This window comes from Anas acuta, chromosome 1 (assembly GCF_963932015.1).
Source record: "Anas acuta chromosome 1, bAnaAcu1.1, whole genome shotgun sequence".
NCBI classification, from domain to species: Eukaryota; Metazoa; Chordata; class Aves; order Anseriformes; family Anatidae; genus Anas; species Anas acuta.
In genome coordinates, this window is record NC_088979.1 from 183,849,747 (window position 1) to 183,868,300 (window position 18,554).

General features: G+C 41.5%; 1 protein-coding gene across 2 annotated transcripts in view; it reads left to right on the forward strand.

Annotated features, from left to right (window-relative positions):
• MAPK11 (mitogen-activated protein kinase 11) overlaps window positions 1–18,554 on the forward strand; it is a 32,394-nt gene that overhangs the window by 471 nt on the left and 13,369 nt on the right. For both annotated transcript variants that reach the window (XM_068669641.1, XM_068669642.1), the window contains exons 2-6: window positions 13,045–13,174; window positions 14,114–14,172; window positions 15,430–15,541; window positions 17,973–18,002; window positions 18,155–18,202. In XM_068669641.1, the coding sequence (XP_068525742.1) occupies window positions 13,045–13,174; window positions 14,114–14,172; window positions 15,430–15,541; window positions 17,973–18,002; window positions 18,155–18,202 (379 nt within the window). The remainder of the gene's footprint in view (window positions 1–13,044; window positions 13,175–14,113; window positions 14,173–15,429; window positions 15,542–17,972; window positions 18,003–18,154; window positions 18,203–18,554) is intronic.

The following is an 18,554-nucleotide window of genomic DNA, read 5'->3' on the forward strand; positions in this document are numbered from 1 at the left end:
CCGGCCCTGCCTCGCCGTAACCCGGGCAACCGGGCAGCCCCTCAGCCTTCCGCAGGGAAAACTTGGGGGCCCCCCTGGCGGCCCGCTGGGCTGGGGGGGAGCTGCCCCAGCAGCTGAAAATGTTGCACAGTCATGGTGTGCCCCCCGTGGGATCCCGGCACTTGTCCCCTCACACGGCCGCGGTGCCCGCTTGTAGGGTTCGGGGGCGGGCTGTAGGGCTGCCTGTTGCCGGCCCCCTCAGCCCGGCTGCTCGCCCCACACGCCCTACATCTACACGTGTGTCTCGGAGCTCCGCTCTTCCTGGCAAACGAGGCGATGGCAGCAGCACTGAACAAAGAATCGGGACGAGTTTTCCCCTCAGGAACAAGCGGGGTGGCTCATCCCCCCTTGGGGACCCCCCTCAGGCGAGGCGGGCTGCAGACCGCTGGGGGACAGAGGGGTTTTGCTGGGGAGCTGCAAATTAGGACAGAAGGAGGCCCCAAGGACTTTGGAGTCTTATTGTTGCATAAGGGTTTATCACATCTCCTTATCATACAGCCGTTTCCGTTTTTTTACTGAATTCCTATAGCGAGTTTGCAGTCTGGGGAGCTCCCGGCGCAGATCAGGCTCCCGCTTTCATGGGTGATGCACGCTTTGCTTGTAAAAGCTCTGAATCAATGTTTGGAAATAAAGTAATGGTTAAGGAGTTTCTGTAAAAGAAACTTTTATAAGCTAAGTGGAAGTATGTAAAAACAATCTATAGCGGGCCTTTGAGCAAACGTACAGTACAAAAAAGGTTTCTTTAGAACTTAACTGTTTGCCGTTGACTAAACTTGTGAGTAGTCTCACTCACTTTTTCCTCTTCACAGCCAGATACCAGAGAATGTTTGTGGTGTTTCTTGTTTATTGCTTCCTTCTCTAGCTCCGTGAAGTGCCTCAGTTACACATAAAATAGGAATATGTATTTAAAAGCCCTCCGCCAACCAACATAAACACTCAGGACTAGTGAGGATTATCTTTTAATTCTTCTCTTCTTTATTATTTTAGCTCTGTGTTTGCACCAGGGAAATCTAGGCAAACACTGTGTAAATATTGATACCTCTCACTGTAGTTAAGGGTATAGTCCTGTGTCTATCTGATTGTTGTGAATAGTTTCACAAGGACATAGTTTATTTAGAAGACAAATTCTTAGTTTTCTTTCTCTGTGATTTTACAAAGAAGGAGCTGGTTATATAGTATGAGAAAAAACTGCTGTCATATTCCAACGAAACCTGCATTTCTGATTATTTTTCCTGTTTATACTTCCCTAGTCGTAAGGGGAAGACCTACTCTGCTGAATTTTGTAATGAGATGTCAAGACTTTTGAGAAATTGTGAAGGAAATGAAAACATGTGGTGGTTCACTTGCAGCACAGCTGGCGTTTTGTTGTTTTTGTGTTTTGTTTTGTTTTAAACACTGTTAGTGTTAATTTATTGTACCTCCTTCTTTGCTGTCTGTGAAGCAAATCCCAGTATTTTGTCAATGGAGAAGCCTAGAACTGGCACGTAAAATGAAGCCTGGAAGATGCTATAGGAAAGGTTTATTCTAAAATATATGTTTAGGAACTAAATAGAGTAATAAAATATTGCTCTACATTAATAGCCTTGTTAACATCGATGAACTATAAACCCAAACAAATCATGAATGTGAGGAAAAGGTTCATGTCTCAGAAAAGCCATCTATTTTTAGTCTCTATTGAAATTGATTTTTTTCCCTCTATAGGCACATGCTTTACTCAGGAGACCCACGAGACACAATTGTTCCCTTGAGTAATATTCTATATTGCTTTTGTGAATAATTGTACTCCTATTCAGTAAAATGTCTAAAAACATGTTTAAGTCTTACAGAAACCACTGGAATTAAACAAATTCTTAAGTGCTTTGCTGACTAGAAGCCAAAGTCCTGAGCTCCAAACACTGGCTTTAAAACAGGAACAAAGTTGTTGTAACAAACCTTTTTTTTTACCTCAGGGAACCTCTTCTGTAGTCTTACCCTTTCCTTTTTTACAGTAAATTGTCAGCAACATCGGATACACTTGTGCAACTCAAGTGATACTTGGTAATAAGAAGTATAAGACAAATATTTGCATTTATGCTAACTTCTGATTGCCCTTTTCTTTGCTTGCAGCTCGGAATCTATAGAAGAGTTTGTGTCAGGAGGCCACATTTTGGCCCAATTTATTGATGTTTCGTAAGTCTAATACAGTTTGCATTCAGATTGATTTTTACATACCTCTCCAAAAGTGAATTTGTTTCAAAATGCCAATGTTGATATCAAGCACAGTGCTTCCCAGTATGCTTTTCTTCTTTTTTATTTAGATGCAGATATGTATAAAATATCTGCCTTGGTACCAGGAGCTTTACTGCTTTTCTCACTTCTAACGCCACATCATACGGAAAAGTCCTTCTTGGAAATCCTGGAAAGATCACAGCCGCACTGCTGAACGGGGTTGCACTTCAGCATCCACGTGAACCAGCAAGAGAACTGTGAGCTCTTTCCCTCAAGTTCTGCACTCCTGCAGTACCCTTTGCATTATTCGTGTATTGTAGCTGGTGGATGTCTTCCCATTGGCTGCTCTCAGATCTGATTTTGTTTTTAATTTGGGGGAAGAATTAAAGCCCTGTGAATGCATGGGATGTGTGTGGTCGTTTAATGACATTTAAGGTGACCAATGCAGTCTTCAATAGTACATTTTTGTCAATTTTTCTTTTTTCAGAAGTTGTTTGCATTTTGGCATGTATCAAATCTACCTGCACAACCGTTTCTTTTGGAGTCATCTTCTTTTTATGCTATCACTTTGTTTACCAGGTAGATTTATGTATATATATTTGAAAATGACTCTTCCTCGAACCCAGGCTGTTAAATTCTTAAAGTTTCCTTGCACAATGTCCACCCTCAGGGTTGGATTTCTCTCTCACTGAAATCAGAGATCTGGTTGACTTTTATAGACCATACCCTATCCCTGCTAATTGTGAGTTTTTGAAAGGTTTTTGGGTTTATGTGCAGCATTTAAGCTGATAGCCATTTAGATGGAAAACATTCAAACTTTCAGAAGGTAATTTTCATCTACAGTCATTTTGTTGCAGTTCTAGAGAAAAGAGACCAAGGTCAAACTGTATCTTAAACTCTTGTCTCTCGTGACTCCATCTTTTAAATAATATTTCTGATTGTGTTCAAGTCTTATCGACTGCTCTGGTGGTACTGCTCATAAGCAAGATCCCCAGCCTGCAGCATCGTTGCCTCTCAGCTGTGTCTCCTTTCTGGATCTCATGTTCTCTGGCACCTGTCCACCTTTCCCTCTGGGACTTGGTGTTGCCACCTGTCTGAGAAACAAACAGCTCCTTCATCTCTTCTAATGTAAAGCTTTTTATTATACCCCAAATGATGTAACATGGATAGCTCTTTGCTTTGCTGTTGTGTTTTTTTTAAAGCCTGTACGCCTCTTTTCATGCCAGCTTTTGTAAACTGTCTTCCAACCTACTTAATCCTACCTTTGCCTGGGAGGTATAGACAGCCTTCTGCAGCTCGCTCTCTCTGATCTCTCCAACGGGTGATTTCCCATTAGCATATTGAAAGCTCTGTTTCCTGCCTTCCCTGGAAAGAAAAGACCTTGCAAGATTAACAGAAGTGAGTCAAGGACTTCTTCCCGAGCAGAAACTTATGTGCTGTTTCCTCAGAAGGTATCAGTTGTGCTTTCCCTGCGCTGATTTTTCCGTACCTCTTGCCTTTCCTCGGGCAGTCACTCTCCTTTACTTTTAAGCCTGTGCAATGCCTAGCACAAACTCAGGTTGCATAATACATTTTAAAAAGCAGCCTGCTAAGTCAGAGGGTAATGACACAGGCCTCAGTTCAGGAAGCGGGTAGGCAGAGCCTGCCCTAAGCCATTTGCACGGTGTAGCACTTACACAGGCCGGTCCCTTCATCCCGCTAACCATAAGAGCATGCTTAAGGGTCATTCAGTTTTTGTCCTGGCTTATCTTGTGTAAAAAATGGGAGGTGGCTTAGGCTTCTATTTCGCTTTGAGGAAGTGCGAGTGGAAAAATAAAAGCAGAAGACTTCAATCCTGAAGTTCAGCCCCTTCTTTCCCCCATCCACACAGTGCTGTGGTTTCTGGCTGGATTGTCACTCGTGATGTATGTAGGGCAGTAGCGTGCAAGACTGGGGTGGGAGATTACCGAGGTTGTCCTTGATGCTGAGCCAACTGAGTAGTGTGTGAGTTTTTTAAAAACCTGATATAAATTGTCTTTGACTAACAAAGCAAATAATTCCCCCATCCAAGATTGCACTTGGTGACTTTCATATGATAACGTTTTTAAAGGGACCTTTTACTTCACCTTAGTGATACTAAGTGTAAGATTTCAACTCTAAGATCACCTTACTGGAATTACGATGTGTGTCGCTGTAACATTCCAGGCTTGTTTAAATAGTACATGCTAAGATAAGCTTTTGGAGTGGTGATAACGCACAGCTCCTGCTTGTAAATACAGCTGGAAGACCGTGTAGATCTTTACAAGCTAAAGGCAGGATCCCAGGCACGTGTAGAGCCAGTTGACTTCAGTGGGCTCAATAAATAAGTGGGGAATAAATAAAAAGAGTGACATGGTCGATGTTACAGGTTAGGGGAAGGATCTTTGCAACAGCATTGCTAGAATGAATGGATGAAAAGAAGTTAAGCAAAGAAAATGTTGCAGAGTATGAAAGACCATCAGAGGAAGATGACGAAATAGCTGTTGGGAGTGAAGACACCGTGGGGTTTGCAGCTACAAAGCCAAGGGATGTCAAGAATTCAAGAAGTTTCATGAAAGAAAGGAAGAAGGGAAGGAAGGAAGGAAGAAAGGAAGGAAGAAAAAAAGACAGGAGAGCATTTCTGAGCATTGTCCATGGAGACAGCACTGGAGAGCCGGGTGAAGGTGGCTTTGCTGGAGCACCGGGATGGAGTGCAGCCCGCAGGGGACTCCTCCCATCCCGTTTTACTCTGCGTGTTTTCCAGTTGTTAAAACAGCGTTGCGACTGACTTTGGAAAGGAAAGGGAAGAGGGGTGGTAATCAGTGGAGTCGAGGTTCGTGTTTAAAATGAAAGTGTCTAAGAGTGCTTTTAGTGAAAGATATTGAATCAGAAAGGAAGTGTTTGTAGGGAAGGATAAGGAGGGCTGAGAATAACCGGGACTGAGCTCTGTTGGTAGGGCGCCGTCACTAAGCCAGCGGAGTACTTGGAGAGCAGATGAGAAACACCCATATGTGTGTGAGGAGTGTGGTGGAAGGAGCTGCAGGGAGGGTGAAAAAAAACACAAGCTCAAGAAGTGGGGAAGATCACTTTGTGTTTTGCTGGTATTAATTCGGGAGGAATTGGTGAGACCTTTTTGAGAGAGCGGGGTGGGGTGGCAAAGAGATGAGGGGCACAAGACGAGCCAGTTGTGGCAGAAAGCAAGAAATAGGGAATTACAGCCTTCTGTGTGGTCATAATAAAATAAAAAATTCTCTGCAGAGGGTCTCCCCCGTCTCTACTTCAGCATAACTTGTTGCAACGTGCACCTTCCTGGCCGCATGGTATAGCAGCAGCATGTCTTACTGCCTTCCCCTCCGGCCATCACAACTGATGGTGCCTGCAGTTGCCCATGGTGCACAAGCCCTTTCCAGAGTCTCAGAGCCTGGTCGCTTCCACAAAGCTTCCTGAAGAGCTGTTTGCAGTTTCAGAGCCCTGAGCTAGTCGGTACCTAAAAGCCCGTGTCCTACTTCTGGGTATAGGCTCGGGGGAGGCAGGGCGCTGCAGAGCCCCTACGTGACCTGAGAACAAAGTGCCAACGTTTAATATTTTGGCCAGCGTAGAGAGAGAAAACAGGAAATGCGAAGGAGAAGTGGGGGAGGAATAGGAGAAAGAAGGACAAGAATGCAAGTCAGGTTTAGTCTGTTTAGATTTATGTAATATATTTGAAAGCACTAATGTTTCTCATATTAAACCTTATATCCACATTACCTGCTAACATCTCTAGCTGTAGGTTCTGAGCCCGTAATTTGTAACTACCTGGCAGCCTTCCCTAATGAAATGCCGAACAGAATACAGTCGTCATTAGCATTAATCTGGCTTTGTGGCAGTTGACTGATTTTCTTGCTTAAATACCGGCACTGGGCTTACAGGCTATCTAAAATACACGATTATTTTAGTATCCGTGAGTTGGCTACATGTGCTGAGGAGGCTGACAGCTTCTGACCCCAACCTTTTGTATGTTTTTCCCGCAACGGTAATTTTATATGCATCACTCCCACTGCTATAAGCTCTACTGGCGATAACTTCACCTAGAAAAGTGTGAATGCACTCCTCTAAAGTTATTTGAATATTTAAGTCACTGTGGAGACACAAGAGACAGACCAGAAGATGCAAAAGAGCTCATGGATTCAGAGGATGATATAGCATCATTATTACTGTGTTGTAGTATTAAAAAAAAAAAAAAAAAAAGATTGGCAATGCCTGTAAACAAATGGAGAGCAATTATATTTTAGTACCATTGCAATGCCTGCCTAAGAGTATGCACTTGTTTTTGTGTTGGTTAATGAACAATTGTGTCACATCTATAATAGATATTTCCTGCTTTTATATTTAGATCTGGTGGTAAATTAATCTGAGATAATTGACAGTGATTGAACTAAAGCCAAAACAATTGATGGGAGTGCTCAGCGCAGTGTGTTAGAATAATATCCAAGTGATAGGATAGAATTTTACAATGCAATAACCTGACACCATCAAGGAAGGTTTTCTTCTCTAATGGGAGATCAGTGCGCTGTTTCAGAGGTGCCCATTACTCATCCTCCCACCCTTTGTCTTGTTACTGTCTCGTTTTTTTCTCTGTGGGTTCCTTCCGATGCACATACGTGTTGTGATTTGTGTGGTTTCGTTAACAAATATAAACTCTGTACCACAAGTCTGGCTCTTGGGGGTGGAAATCACCAGTTTGAAGTTGTGTGAAGTAACAAAACCTTTATAAAGAAGAAACGAACACACCAGTTACTGGATTTAGTTTGCTGCTTAGCTTAAGTTTACTGTGTGGCCTTGTTCTGCTGTTCTCTTGCCGCACTGCCAGTAGCTGTTATGGTACATTTTCTGGTGCTGGGTAGATGCTGTGTGCACTTTTTTAAGACTACTGACAGGTTGGCAGGGACCTCTGGATGTCCCCTGATCCAACCCCCATTCAAGCAGGGCCACCCAGAGCAAGCTGCCCAGCACCACATCCAGGCGGCTTTTCATCCCTAAGGAGGAGCCTCCACCACCTCCCTGGGCAGCCTGTGCCAGTGCTCAGCCACCCACACAGCACGGAAATGCTGCCTGGTGGTCAGAGGGAGCCTCCTGTGTGCCAGTTTGTGCCCACTGCCTCTGGTCCTGTCCCTGGGCACCACTGAAAAGAGCCTGGCTCTGTCTCCCCTGGCTCTGTCTCCGTTGTATCTTCCATTCAGGTATTCATATATACCTGAGGAGATATTCCATACTATAATAATCGGTAGACCCATAAAAAAAATAAAAAAAAAGAATAAAAAAAAAAAGAGCTTTATTTAAAAAAAAAAAAAAAAAAAAAAGAAGAGCAAGATCTGGGAGAAGACCCAGAAGACAAAGATCACAAAGTAAACCTTGCAAACAAAACCCAAAAGCCTTGTTATTCATGTGACGACTTTTAATTAAGTGACATTTGTGTGAGCTGTAAAAAGAGCTGTCATTCACTGCAGTTGTGAGGAACTGGGCAATAGAAAATGTCCAGGATGGGATTCCTGTGTGTCCCCCTTTTCCTAATTTACTTCCCGATGCACAGTGCAGTAAGGACTGTCTGTAGCAGTGCTTATGTGCTCTGCATGCTGACCTCTCTTCTGTTCCTTCCCCCCAAAGCTTGCTCACATACACCCTTCTGCTGCTGTTACCCAGGTTTTTTTTAGGAAATCAGGATGTTACTAGGGGACATTTGGCCACAAGGAGGTTCATGTCTCCTGTGATGAAAGGAGTCGAAGAGTTTGTGAAAGGGAGCTTAGGTCTGTGGATAAGAGCTCAGGGTTGTGGCTGTACCAAATATGTGGCAGATATTCTGTGTACTTCCATTTCATTTTCTGGATGTTACCTTCTTTCTTACCAAAATTAAAGCTCTGCTCATGCGAATCTGTGTTTTGAGCATGAATTACATTCCATTTGCTTTTGTTTTTTCCCCTTATACTTATATGCAATGGGGAGTGTGGCCCCTGGATTGACCAGTGAAGGAAAGAAACTCCTGTGTTGTGTTGCAGTGAAAGAAGTAAAAACAATAGCCTCAAACATATGTATCCTAGACCTAGTAGCATCATCACATGGAACAAATTTAAGGATCCACTTGTGCATAGTATTCCCTCCATGTTTTGTGTAGGGTGTCCAACCAGTTGTCAAACTTGTGGTGCCATAGGGGTAACAGCCTCCCGAGCTGGGACACTGAATTGTATAAAATAAATCAGAAATGTTAGTCATCTCTGCATTTTTTTCCACTTAATCCAAAAATAATCTCTTAGCATAAGAATCTCTTGGAATAATTATTTGTACAGATACAGTGCTTCCACAAACATAAAACCAAATCACTCTCTGCAGACTACCAAAACCGTATAGTTGTCTGGGGTGATGGGGTATTATGGACAATCAGCTGTTGGAAGCTGGGAGCTCACTGCAGGGGTACCATCCTGGCACTACACGTGATCAGCTTGGGTCATGCCTTCGTCTTGCATCAGCTAGACCTGAGCTGACTCCCGGGATGAAGAGAACGTACTGGACCAAACACTTCATTCAAGCTGAGCCTTTTCAAGGTGTCTTGTGTAGTATCGTGCCCAGCTGGGCCCCCCAGAGCCCCAAAATTAGTAAGGTCGGGGACAGGACCTGCTGATCCCACGAGCAGTCTTTCCTGCATCGCCTACTGGAGTTTACGAAGTGGGACACGAGTTGGCTCCATGCATGGCTCGGTAGGTTGGGCTCCCACAAGCAGCCCTCCAGCTGCTGAGAGAAATCTGATCTAAAGGCTAAATAACTGTAGCTGAATAGTGTGTTCCTAATCCTAAAGCCCTGGAGGATGTGACCGGGCTGCACACGAGTGGTTTGTCCAGTATTACCGGTCCACAACCACAGGGGATAAACTGACCATGGACACTGAGGAAATGACTGTATGTACAGTCAATATTTATAAACAGCAACTACTAAAACCCATGCCCAAAGTCATGAGGTAAGCACGAAACCTGGGCATTTTGCCTTCTGAGTTTCTGGGCTGCATAAGCTTTGTTTGTTCAAACTTTTCTCTGAAAGCCTATGAACAGGAGAAATGTGCATATAAATAGAGATTTTTCTTTCATCTAGTGGGACGTCAACAGAAGTGTTAGACGCAGGAGCTGACAACGCTGGAAAGGTATCTCTAATTTAGGCACTGATTGAAAATTACATCAAGCAAAAGTCTCCAATCTGTCAAAACGATGCCGTCCCTGCAGGGAGAACATCAGCTCGTTTATATCCTTGATCTTGGAAAGGACAGGCAGCAAAAATGCCTGGCGTAACTGCCTGGGGTTCTGGGTCAAGAGCAATCATGTCTAAAAGGGCTATTGCTAAGATTGATACAAAACTGTTCCTGGTAAAATAAAATATAGTTTGAATTGTGTTTCTTTTGGTGTTGCGATAGGAATTCTGTCTAACATGGTGTTCCCACATACTGGTGAGGCATGAGGGTGTGCTTCTCTGTGGTAGTGGTAGAAATACCGACAATATGCAATTAAAAACTCACTTTCACTGTTTTCTACGAATGAAGTGTCGAGGTGATATCCCTTTGCAAGTATCAAAGTTTATCTCCGTGGTATTATGCCGTCCAGCTACATGAGATAATGTAACCATCAGCAGCCGGACACCAGAGGATAAGTAACCTGAGAGAAACTCGGGTAGCAGCAGGTGAACCACTGGGAGGACGCTCTGTGGCCAGGTGGAAGCATTTTTTACACAGCTGGCTTGCCAAAGGAGCTCCCAAGGACCCACAGCAGTAGAAAATGCCTTGCAAAAGGAAAAGGAGCTGTGAGTTTCTGGCAGTTGTTGGGGAGATGCTGCAAAGGCCAAGCCTGACAGGGAAGTGCCCTCAGTTTGAAGGCAGAGGTGGGAAGGATGTGAGTGCAGTGCATTGTAAGGGAAGGTGAGGGTCTCCAACCCTTTTTTTTTTTAATAGCAGCACACCTTTGGCTTGTTTGAAGGAGCTGTTTGGGCTCGTTTTCATCAGCAGCTGGTCGCAGGCCCCAGAGGAAGGGTTTCTGGTGGCACCAGGCAGAGCTGGGCCCTCAGAGCTGCCATGGCCGGCGCCAGAGGCCTGCTGTCCGGGGAGCCGGTCTGGAGGCCAAATGCTCTGAGGAAAATGGCACGGGCAGGGACACAGTTAGTCCTGGTGCCTAACAGCTCACACAGGGGGTCATGAGGGACTCAGGGGACAGCTCAGATCACAGCTGTGATGGTAGAACAGGGAGAGGCAGAGACCGAGTCCAAACTCAGAGATGGGAAGAAATGAAGGCAGCAGCCTGCTGCCTCCGAGCAGAGGTCACTGACACTAGTCACCCTTGGATCTGAGAAAGAAAAGAGTCCTAACAAAGCAAAATCTATTGTTTTGAATGCTTCAGAGTTAATAACTTGAATTATGATGATGGTAAATGAGGAAAAAGCTTGAAGGCATTAGCTCTGATTGTCACTTGCCACAGCTCCTTGCCTGTGAGGGAACACGTTTAGACCAAGACCGCGCCTGGCCTGTTCAGCTGCGGTTCATCATTTCCCATTGGAGGTCAAATTCAAGTTTCTGTTTGCTTTTGTGTTTTTGTTGTTGATGTTGTGGGTGTTTTTGTTGTTGTTGGTCCTCATGTGTTTCCATCCTGGGTCTAAAAAGCTGCTGTCATAAGAATTACTGAAAGTGGAAAATAGTTTATACCATCTGAAAGCTTTGCAGCCTTGAGTCATATGGAGGGTAAAAAGCAATCTGTCTTAAAGATCAGCAGTTTTTAAAATGCTGAAACCCACGTTTGACCTCAGAATTGGGAGGAAAGGGATGTTTATCATGATAATGGGATTTAAAGCCTAATTCCTCCTAGCCTTGTATAACGTACACAGTATTTCACAAACCGGTACAACAGTGAGTGGGAAGGCTTGTGAACTGCCAGAATAGTTGAGATGTTAAGCACAGATTGCTGTTTTGGGCAATTTTATTTATTTATCTGTATAAACATTTCCTTTTTACTGGAAGAAGTTAGAATGGATCTAGCAAGTATGTATTTCTGAGGCTGTGGTGCTCTCCATTGGCTTTGTTGACCAGGATTACACTCATGGCAATTTTGTCTCATCTTTGTTACACTAACAGTGAAGCACTGGCTTCCCTTCTATTTCTTCAGATTGATTTTTGCAACCTTCACGTTGTGTTTGTGGCCACTCGTGTGGTATTTATCATGTCTTTATTGTCAGTTCTTCTTGCACCATCCATTGCTTGAGCTCCTCCATACATTTGAGTAACACAGTGTCCTCATATCCTGAATAACTGTGTCCCTACCCTTCTGTCAGAACAAGTGTCTTATCATGTCCTGTCCACCTCTCCTCAGGGTGATACGGGTCTTCTCCTACTTCCTATGCTTTCTTTCTTCTGCTCAGGGAAAGCCCTTCCTGAGGTGCTCTGCAAAGCCACAACCCTCTACACCTTTAAAACTTCCCTGAAGATCCACTTCTGAGATGCTTGCAAGAAACTGGCTAAGTAATCTGCTTATCTATTTCATTTATCTCGTGAGTGACTCACTCCTTCCATGGTGCCTGCAAGAAACTTGTTGATTAAATCTACTTCCTCTTACTCTGTTTTTATTGAATAAAACACTGCTGGATTGTGCTCTGCATTGGCCTTCTGAGAGATTCGGTGAAGTCTAAGATAGCTGGATCATGATCATCTTTTTGATGTCACTGTTCTTGCTACCCATGTGTTGTTTGTATCTGGTTTTGCTTCTCGTTAGAAACACTGCCTTGTCCTCTAGCTGACTGGAAATTAAGAGTTTCTGCTGCACTTGGCTCTTCATGACTTTCTGGTGGACCAAATACGTGTAGGAGTCCACCACCTTGGAGCTGATTGTAGGCTTAGTGTAATAGTTTGGGAGCCACTCCAGGCAAGACAGATCTTTTTGTCTCTAACAGGTGATCTTACTGCAATTCTCAGGAGTGTTTTAAACACTGACCATGAGGAGCTACTAGCACCTAGTGTGCCTATTGACCACTGTCATCCTATACTGTGCATTTTTTCATGTTATTTAATTTTCAGTGTTTTGTAACTCAAAAATGTTCTGGAAGATGAATATGCCAGGGTTCTGTGCTTGCTAATGCTGTTGCTAGCAATTGCAGATAGTGTTGTCTACAGTTTAAACAGAATTTCTAGGCATTAGAATTGAACAAAATTTTAATTTAATGAATAACAATTTAAAGCAATTCTTTCTGTAATATGAGAAAGCGGCAAACTGAAGAGAAAGTAGCAAACTGAATATTTTTGTAATCATACAGTTTAGTGTCATGAAGTAAAGTATAAAGGGATCGTTTCTATTCCTGTGCTACACTGCAGACTGTATTTATCTGTGCCGTGTTGTATTTGTCATGTCTTGTAATGCACAAAAACCACCATTGGGTTTCCCTTTCCCACAAATGCTTATGTCTGTATTTAGTGTCCTCTTCCGTGGGACATCTCCATAAGTATGAAGTTAAGCACGTGCTTTATGTCAGCAGGATCTGTGGGCTGCAGTTCAAGGCATGTACCTGTTTGTTACTGGCATTTGTTACTGGCATTTCCAGAGGAAACATGATGGGAACTGTCTTTGAATGCTCATGGTTACTGCTGACTAGCTTGCCCCAGTTGCAGTCCATGAGCAGAAGGTAAAAAAGGGCAAAGGAAGGAGCAGGAATCCCCTGCAGAATTTAAGTTTCTCCAGAGAACTACAGTGAACTAATGGAGAGCTTTGAAACAGGACATGCCTTCAACATAGACTTTTCTTTTTCTTGTAGTTCAGCTTATGATACCAAAACAAGACAGAAGGTGGCAGTAAAAAAGCTTTCAAGACCTTTCCAATCGCTTATTCATGCAAGGAGGACCTACCGAGAGCTTAGGTTGCTGAAGCACATGAAGCATGAGAACGTAAGTGGAGAGTGAGTGCTTTTCCTTCTGATTTTTATGACACAAGTTTGTAATATAGGCTGAATTTCAATTAGGTACAGTCTTGTTAGGAAAGTATATACAGCTCTCTTTCTGACTACCCAGGATACCTGGACCTAGCTATCTCATCTGTAGCAAAGTCACTGACTGTAAAGTAGAGGCTTTCAGTAAAAAGCTGCCTTTTTATTATAAAATGATCCAGTTTGATCTTGAATATCCAGCTAACAAAATCTGAAACAAGTGGTCCTACTCTTCTGTAACTGAAGTAATAGGGTGTGCTGCTCACTGCTATTGGATGCTATTGAAACGTCAGTCCAGGAAAAGAAGAATACCTCAAACATGCTTTTGCTGAATTTGGATTCTACTGAGAAATTAAGACAGATACTCTCATTGAAATTAGGGACAGTGTAATACCTAGATGAAAGATAGTGGAACATCAAGCCCCAAACAATTCAGTACTTACGCCTAAGTTTATGAGATAGTTTATTTCAATGAGAGTATCCACTTGCTTAAAAGTAACTTGATGAATGGAGGCCTGAATAAAATGCAGTGGATAGAAAAGTATCATGCAAAAGGGATGCTAAAATGTTAATTAACAACAGAACAAGATAACTCGTGAAATTGTGCATAATATTAAGTATAGTGAGTATACAAACCAACTTTTTTGTAGTGAGACATTATCTTTCCTGTCTTTATCTCTGATCGTCTAAAGTCTTGTTCTACTTCTTGTAATTAATAGATTTTTTAATTAGCCATGGAAATAGCTGCATCTCTACCTGCACAAACCACCTGTTGTTTGCAAGATGAACATGTGTTGTGTATTTGTACGCTTCCTGTCAAAAATTCTAAGCACTGTCAATACTAATTATATATCACTTTATGTATTTATAAAAATAAAATGTCAATTCTCTTGTCTTTCAGGTTATAGGATTGCTAGATGTTTTTACACCTGCAACATCAATAGAAAATTTTAATGAAGTGTAAGTAAAATTTTAAAATAATTCTGACTAGTTAGTAACTAAGTACCACTCTAGTTTTAAAAAGGAAAGAGTTGGACTTGATGATCCTTAAGGGTCCCTTCCAACTCAGGATATTCTATGATTCTATGATTCTACTTTTCCAATAGACTTGAAGCCAAAGTCAGTTTTGTGTGAAGAACTTTAATTGTGAATCTTTCAACAATTTTTCCCTAAAAAGAAAAGCAGGAGAACAGGCCTTATTTTCATACTTTTTTGAATGATGACATATTATAGCTATCTCGTAAATGGGTTGGTGTTGCATGAATGGCAGTAAACTTAAAAATTCTTCAGTTCAGTTGTCTGTTAGCTGTAGATTATTTCTTCAGTTACATGGGATTGTTCAGGAGTGCAGGAAAGTATTTTGTTGGCTAACTTAAGCAAGGTAAATTTAGGCTAGATTCCCAACTAACCTAGGGCTGGTTGTATTTCGGTGTTACTCAAACAGACCATTTATATTGAGTTGCTCTTGGTTTGCATCTGGGATAAGCAACTAGGTAAGTAGCTTAGAAGAGAAAATAGTAACTAACTTAAAAAAAAAAAAAAATTGTTGTTGGTGATGGTGGTATTATTGTTATTATTTTATTATTTTAATCCATTAAAATTATTGGCCAAACTTCCTTTGTCTAGAGGGCAAAACTTCACAAATGAGATCTGGGAATGGTAGATGCATACTTTTATCCCAGTGCTTTTTTTGGAACAGAATCAATATTTCTGCAAAATTTCTCAAAAAATAAAACTTCCAATGAAGGTGGGGAAAGAAGTTATACAAAATGCTGTTATTTCAACCAATCCAATTTTAATCTCCATCATCAGATATTACAGGGCCTCACAGAAGCTGTAAGTTTGAAGCCCCAAGCACTTTTGTGTTGGGTAAGACTTCCTATTCATCTCAAGACACAAGGCTACACTGAACTGCTGTAACATGTCATGGAGAAAACACAGTTAAAAACTTTTAATGTACCATAAGAATTTTTCTTTTTCTTGACATTAAATCTCATAGCTGTGATGCCATTATTAGAGCTCATAGCTGACTGGTGGGACATAAACCCTGTATGAGCAGAAAATGGAAAAGGAATCTACATGGGAGTGTGTAGTTACTCTTTGGATGTGCTGCTCTTACAAGGATTTCCATTCTGCCAATCCTAAATGAGTGTTTTTTTGTTTTGTTTTGTTTTTGTTTTTTTGATTTCTTATATAGGGTCTGCTTTGTTTTTGCAGGTATCTTGTGACAAATTTAATGGGTGCTGACCTGAATAACATTGTGAAGTGCCAGAAGTTAACAGATGACCACATACAGTTTCTCATTTACCAGTTACTTCGAGGTCTTAAGGTACTGGTTGAATACAAGGATATTAGAGGCAACAAGCAAAATGTTGTAGTAATGGCTGGTTCATTGAAGTGACAGTGCTTAAAACACTTGTGTTTGTGTTAAGAGCGGACAGATAGCAGCAATTGTTTCAGAAATTATTTTTTTGCTTACCAAAAATAAAACCCCAAGCCTGCAAGTGCTGACATGCACAATGCATGTGAATATTTCCCTTAAACATTAACTGTAGATCAGTGTCTATTTAAGCTACTATTGAAGGAGGTTCACTTGTCTTATGGTCTCTCACGTGAGCAGTGTGTTTTAGACATTTCCTCTTTCAAGAGAAAGTAGTGAAAAATTTTCTGAAGAATGTGAAATTGATATAGCATGTAAGTAGTTCACATTCATGAAAGACATGAGACAGTTGGAAAAGCTACAGCCATGGTTTTTGTACAGATCATCACGAGTGAAGAGATAGCCAAATTATTTGGGTTTGTTGGGAAACTTTTGCAAGTAATAGTTTGTCCTAGCAATGGAAAATGTTACACACAATCACATAGGATTTATTTTGCCTGTAAAGTCATTGTTTCCTTTGATCATAGCTGTTAAGATGTATAATCATAGCTGTTAAAATGTATACAAGTCAGTAACATAGGCAATTGGCAAAGAAATTGTAGCAAAATTGTCTTTCTAAAGAACTAAAATGTTACCATCTTCCAGACACTAAACATAAAAGTGTCTATAAATAGGAGAAGATTTTAAAAATGCTTCCCAGTACTAGGTGATAAACATTTTTTAGACCTACAGAGAGGTCTTTAGACCTACAAGAGAGTTCTTGTCCAGGTATATGCAAAAAGAAAAGAAAATTCTGCTGCTTTAGTACTTAAATTTATAATATTTGATACTTTTGACGTGGAAAATTAACTGCATGTTTGAACGCAAGCTGGGATAAAAGGCTCTGAGATGTAGTTACTGTGTGGTTTTGAGCAAGTCACCTGGTGCCTGAGAGGGTAATTGTTATTCATGCACGTGGGTTCTGTCAATTTAAGTGCAGATTTTAGTGAATAAGAATTGCAGAGCTGAGCCCTTAATTGCTTTGTCACATTTACTTAAGTTAACAGCTTAACTATGAAGATGGATTCCAGAGTTAATTATCCAGCATGCGGTTTTGAATGTAAGAGTAAGTTGCATCAGAGCTAAAGAGCAGGAAGAGTTGTGCTGCAAAGTGAATTCTGAATTTCAGAAATGCACTAGCTTGTTTCCAAGGGGAGGGGTTGATTGTGGTTTGTCTCTACTGGAATTGAAAGTCTCACATCTCAGTGGCTGAACATTTGATCAGAGATAAGTCCTTGTTTACATCTAAGCTGGGGTCATTACAACTTGTATTCTTATATCCGAGTACGCTCTGGACTCTCTGGTTCAGCAGTACCCATATAGGTTTCGAGCCCTGCAGAAGCCATCTGAGCATCGGGAGCGTTAGCTTGGGATGGAGCAGTTTGGCAGACCACTGAGCTGGCTGCATGGTGCTACCTACAGCAGCTGTTGTCTCAGCAGAACCTACACACAGCTAATTCTGTTACAAGCTGTGTTCTAGTTTCCTCTGCTGTTCACAGCTATTGTGAACCAACATTTAAGTGTGTCCCTGCCCTGTTCATAAACAGTGCATAGGTTTGGAATGAAAAGAATGCCATTTCGTTTTCTTGGGGTTTTTCTCCAGCTGATATACCCATTTTACAGGTAATCTCTGCTCCTAGGAAAAAGATACATTCTTCTTTAGAGAATGGAAGAGAATGTTTTAGAGCACTTACTGATCCTTGTAAGATTATATAGATAAACTGGCTGTTGATCCTAAGAATTGAACTATGGGCAATTACAGAGTAAGTAAGATTTTCTCAGTCCTTGAATTTTAATATTTTATGTAAAATAGCAAAAACGCTAAACATTGAAACTGTGCTTCATGACCCTGCTGGAAGTGGATCTGAAGCAACACTGTGTCCTAGGTGGTTTTTCTGGCCACTAACCTGTCCAGGGGTGCACCTGCAGTCAGTGTTCATCGTATGGATTTATATAATCTAGGAGTCCACTACACTGCTCCATAGGCCACTGACTTCACTGAGAGCTGAGCTGATCAAAATGGATGCCTAGATAAGACTGAAGTAAATTTCAAATAGGTCAGAAACTTTTGACAAAAGAATTATCAAGGGTGTTATTATTTATAATAGAATCTAGTGTTCATGGCTACCTTTTTTGAAATATCTATCTCTGGGTAAGATGCAGCAAGTAGGTTTTGAAATTAGTCGTATCTCCGTTTGCCCTGAAAATGTAATGTGACATAAATCTTTGCTGTGTATAAAACCATCAGTCCCAGTAGCAAAAAGATAAATCAAGTGACTTACGCCTTTCTTCACCTCTGACTTCAAACCTTACCTTCTTTTTTTTCCATTTTATGTTGCAGTATATTCACTCAGCTGGAATCATCCACCGGGTGAGTTCATCCATTGCTATAATAAACATGAATGAAACGTGTCCCTCCATGCATCAAACATGTTACCAAGACATCAAACATGTTACCAAGACATAGAATATATCTTGAAAGGTTAAAATGGTCTCTGACAAACTCTCTTTGTTCTGGTACAGGACCTGAAGCCCAGTAACCTGGCTGTAAATGAAGACTGTGAGCTGAGGGTATGAATCATGCTGTTGTGATGAAGAATGTTGTATTACCTTTCAATATGATGATTTCCCGAAGAAACACTAGCTGCCATTTTTGCTTCTGATTCCAGTAATTTTGTGTGTATGCTAATGCTGCTCCCCTGCCATAAAAAAAAAAAATGTTTCTATGAACATGTTTTCCTCCAAATGTTAATTTATTATCAGCATAAGTATCTTTGCAAAATGTTCATCCCTAGTTCTTCACAGATAGTACATAGGCTATTCATTTGGCCCATGAGACAGTACTTAATTGAGTACATCTTGAAATGTTGACCTATGATATCTACATCTGCCATATTTAGATGAAGCCATGCAGCAACTTTCA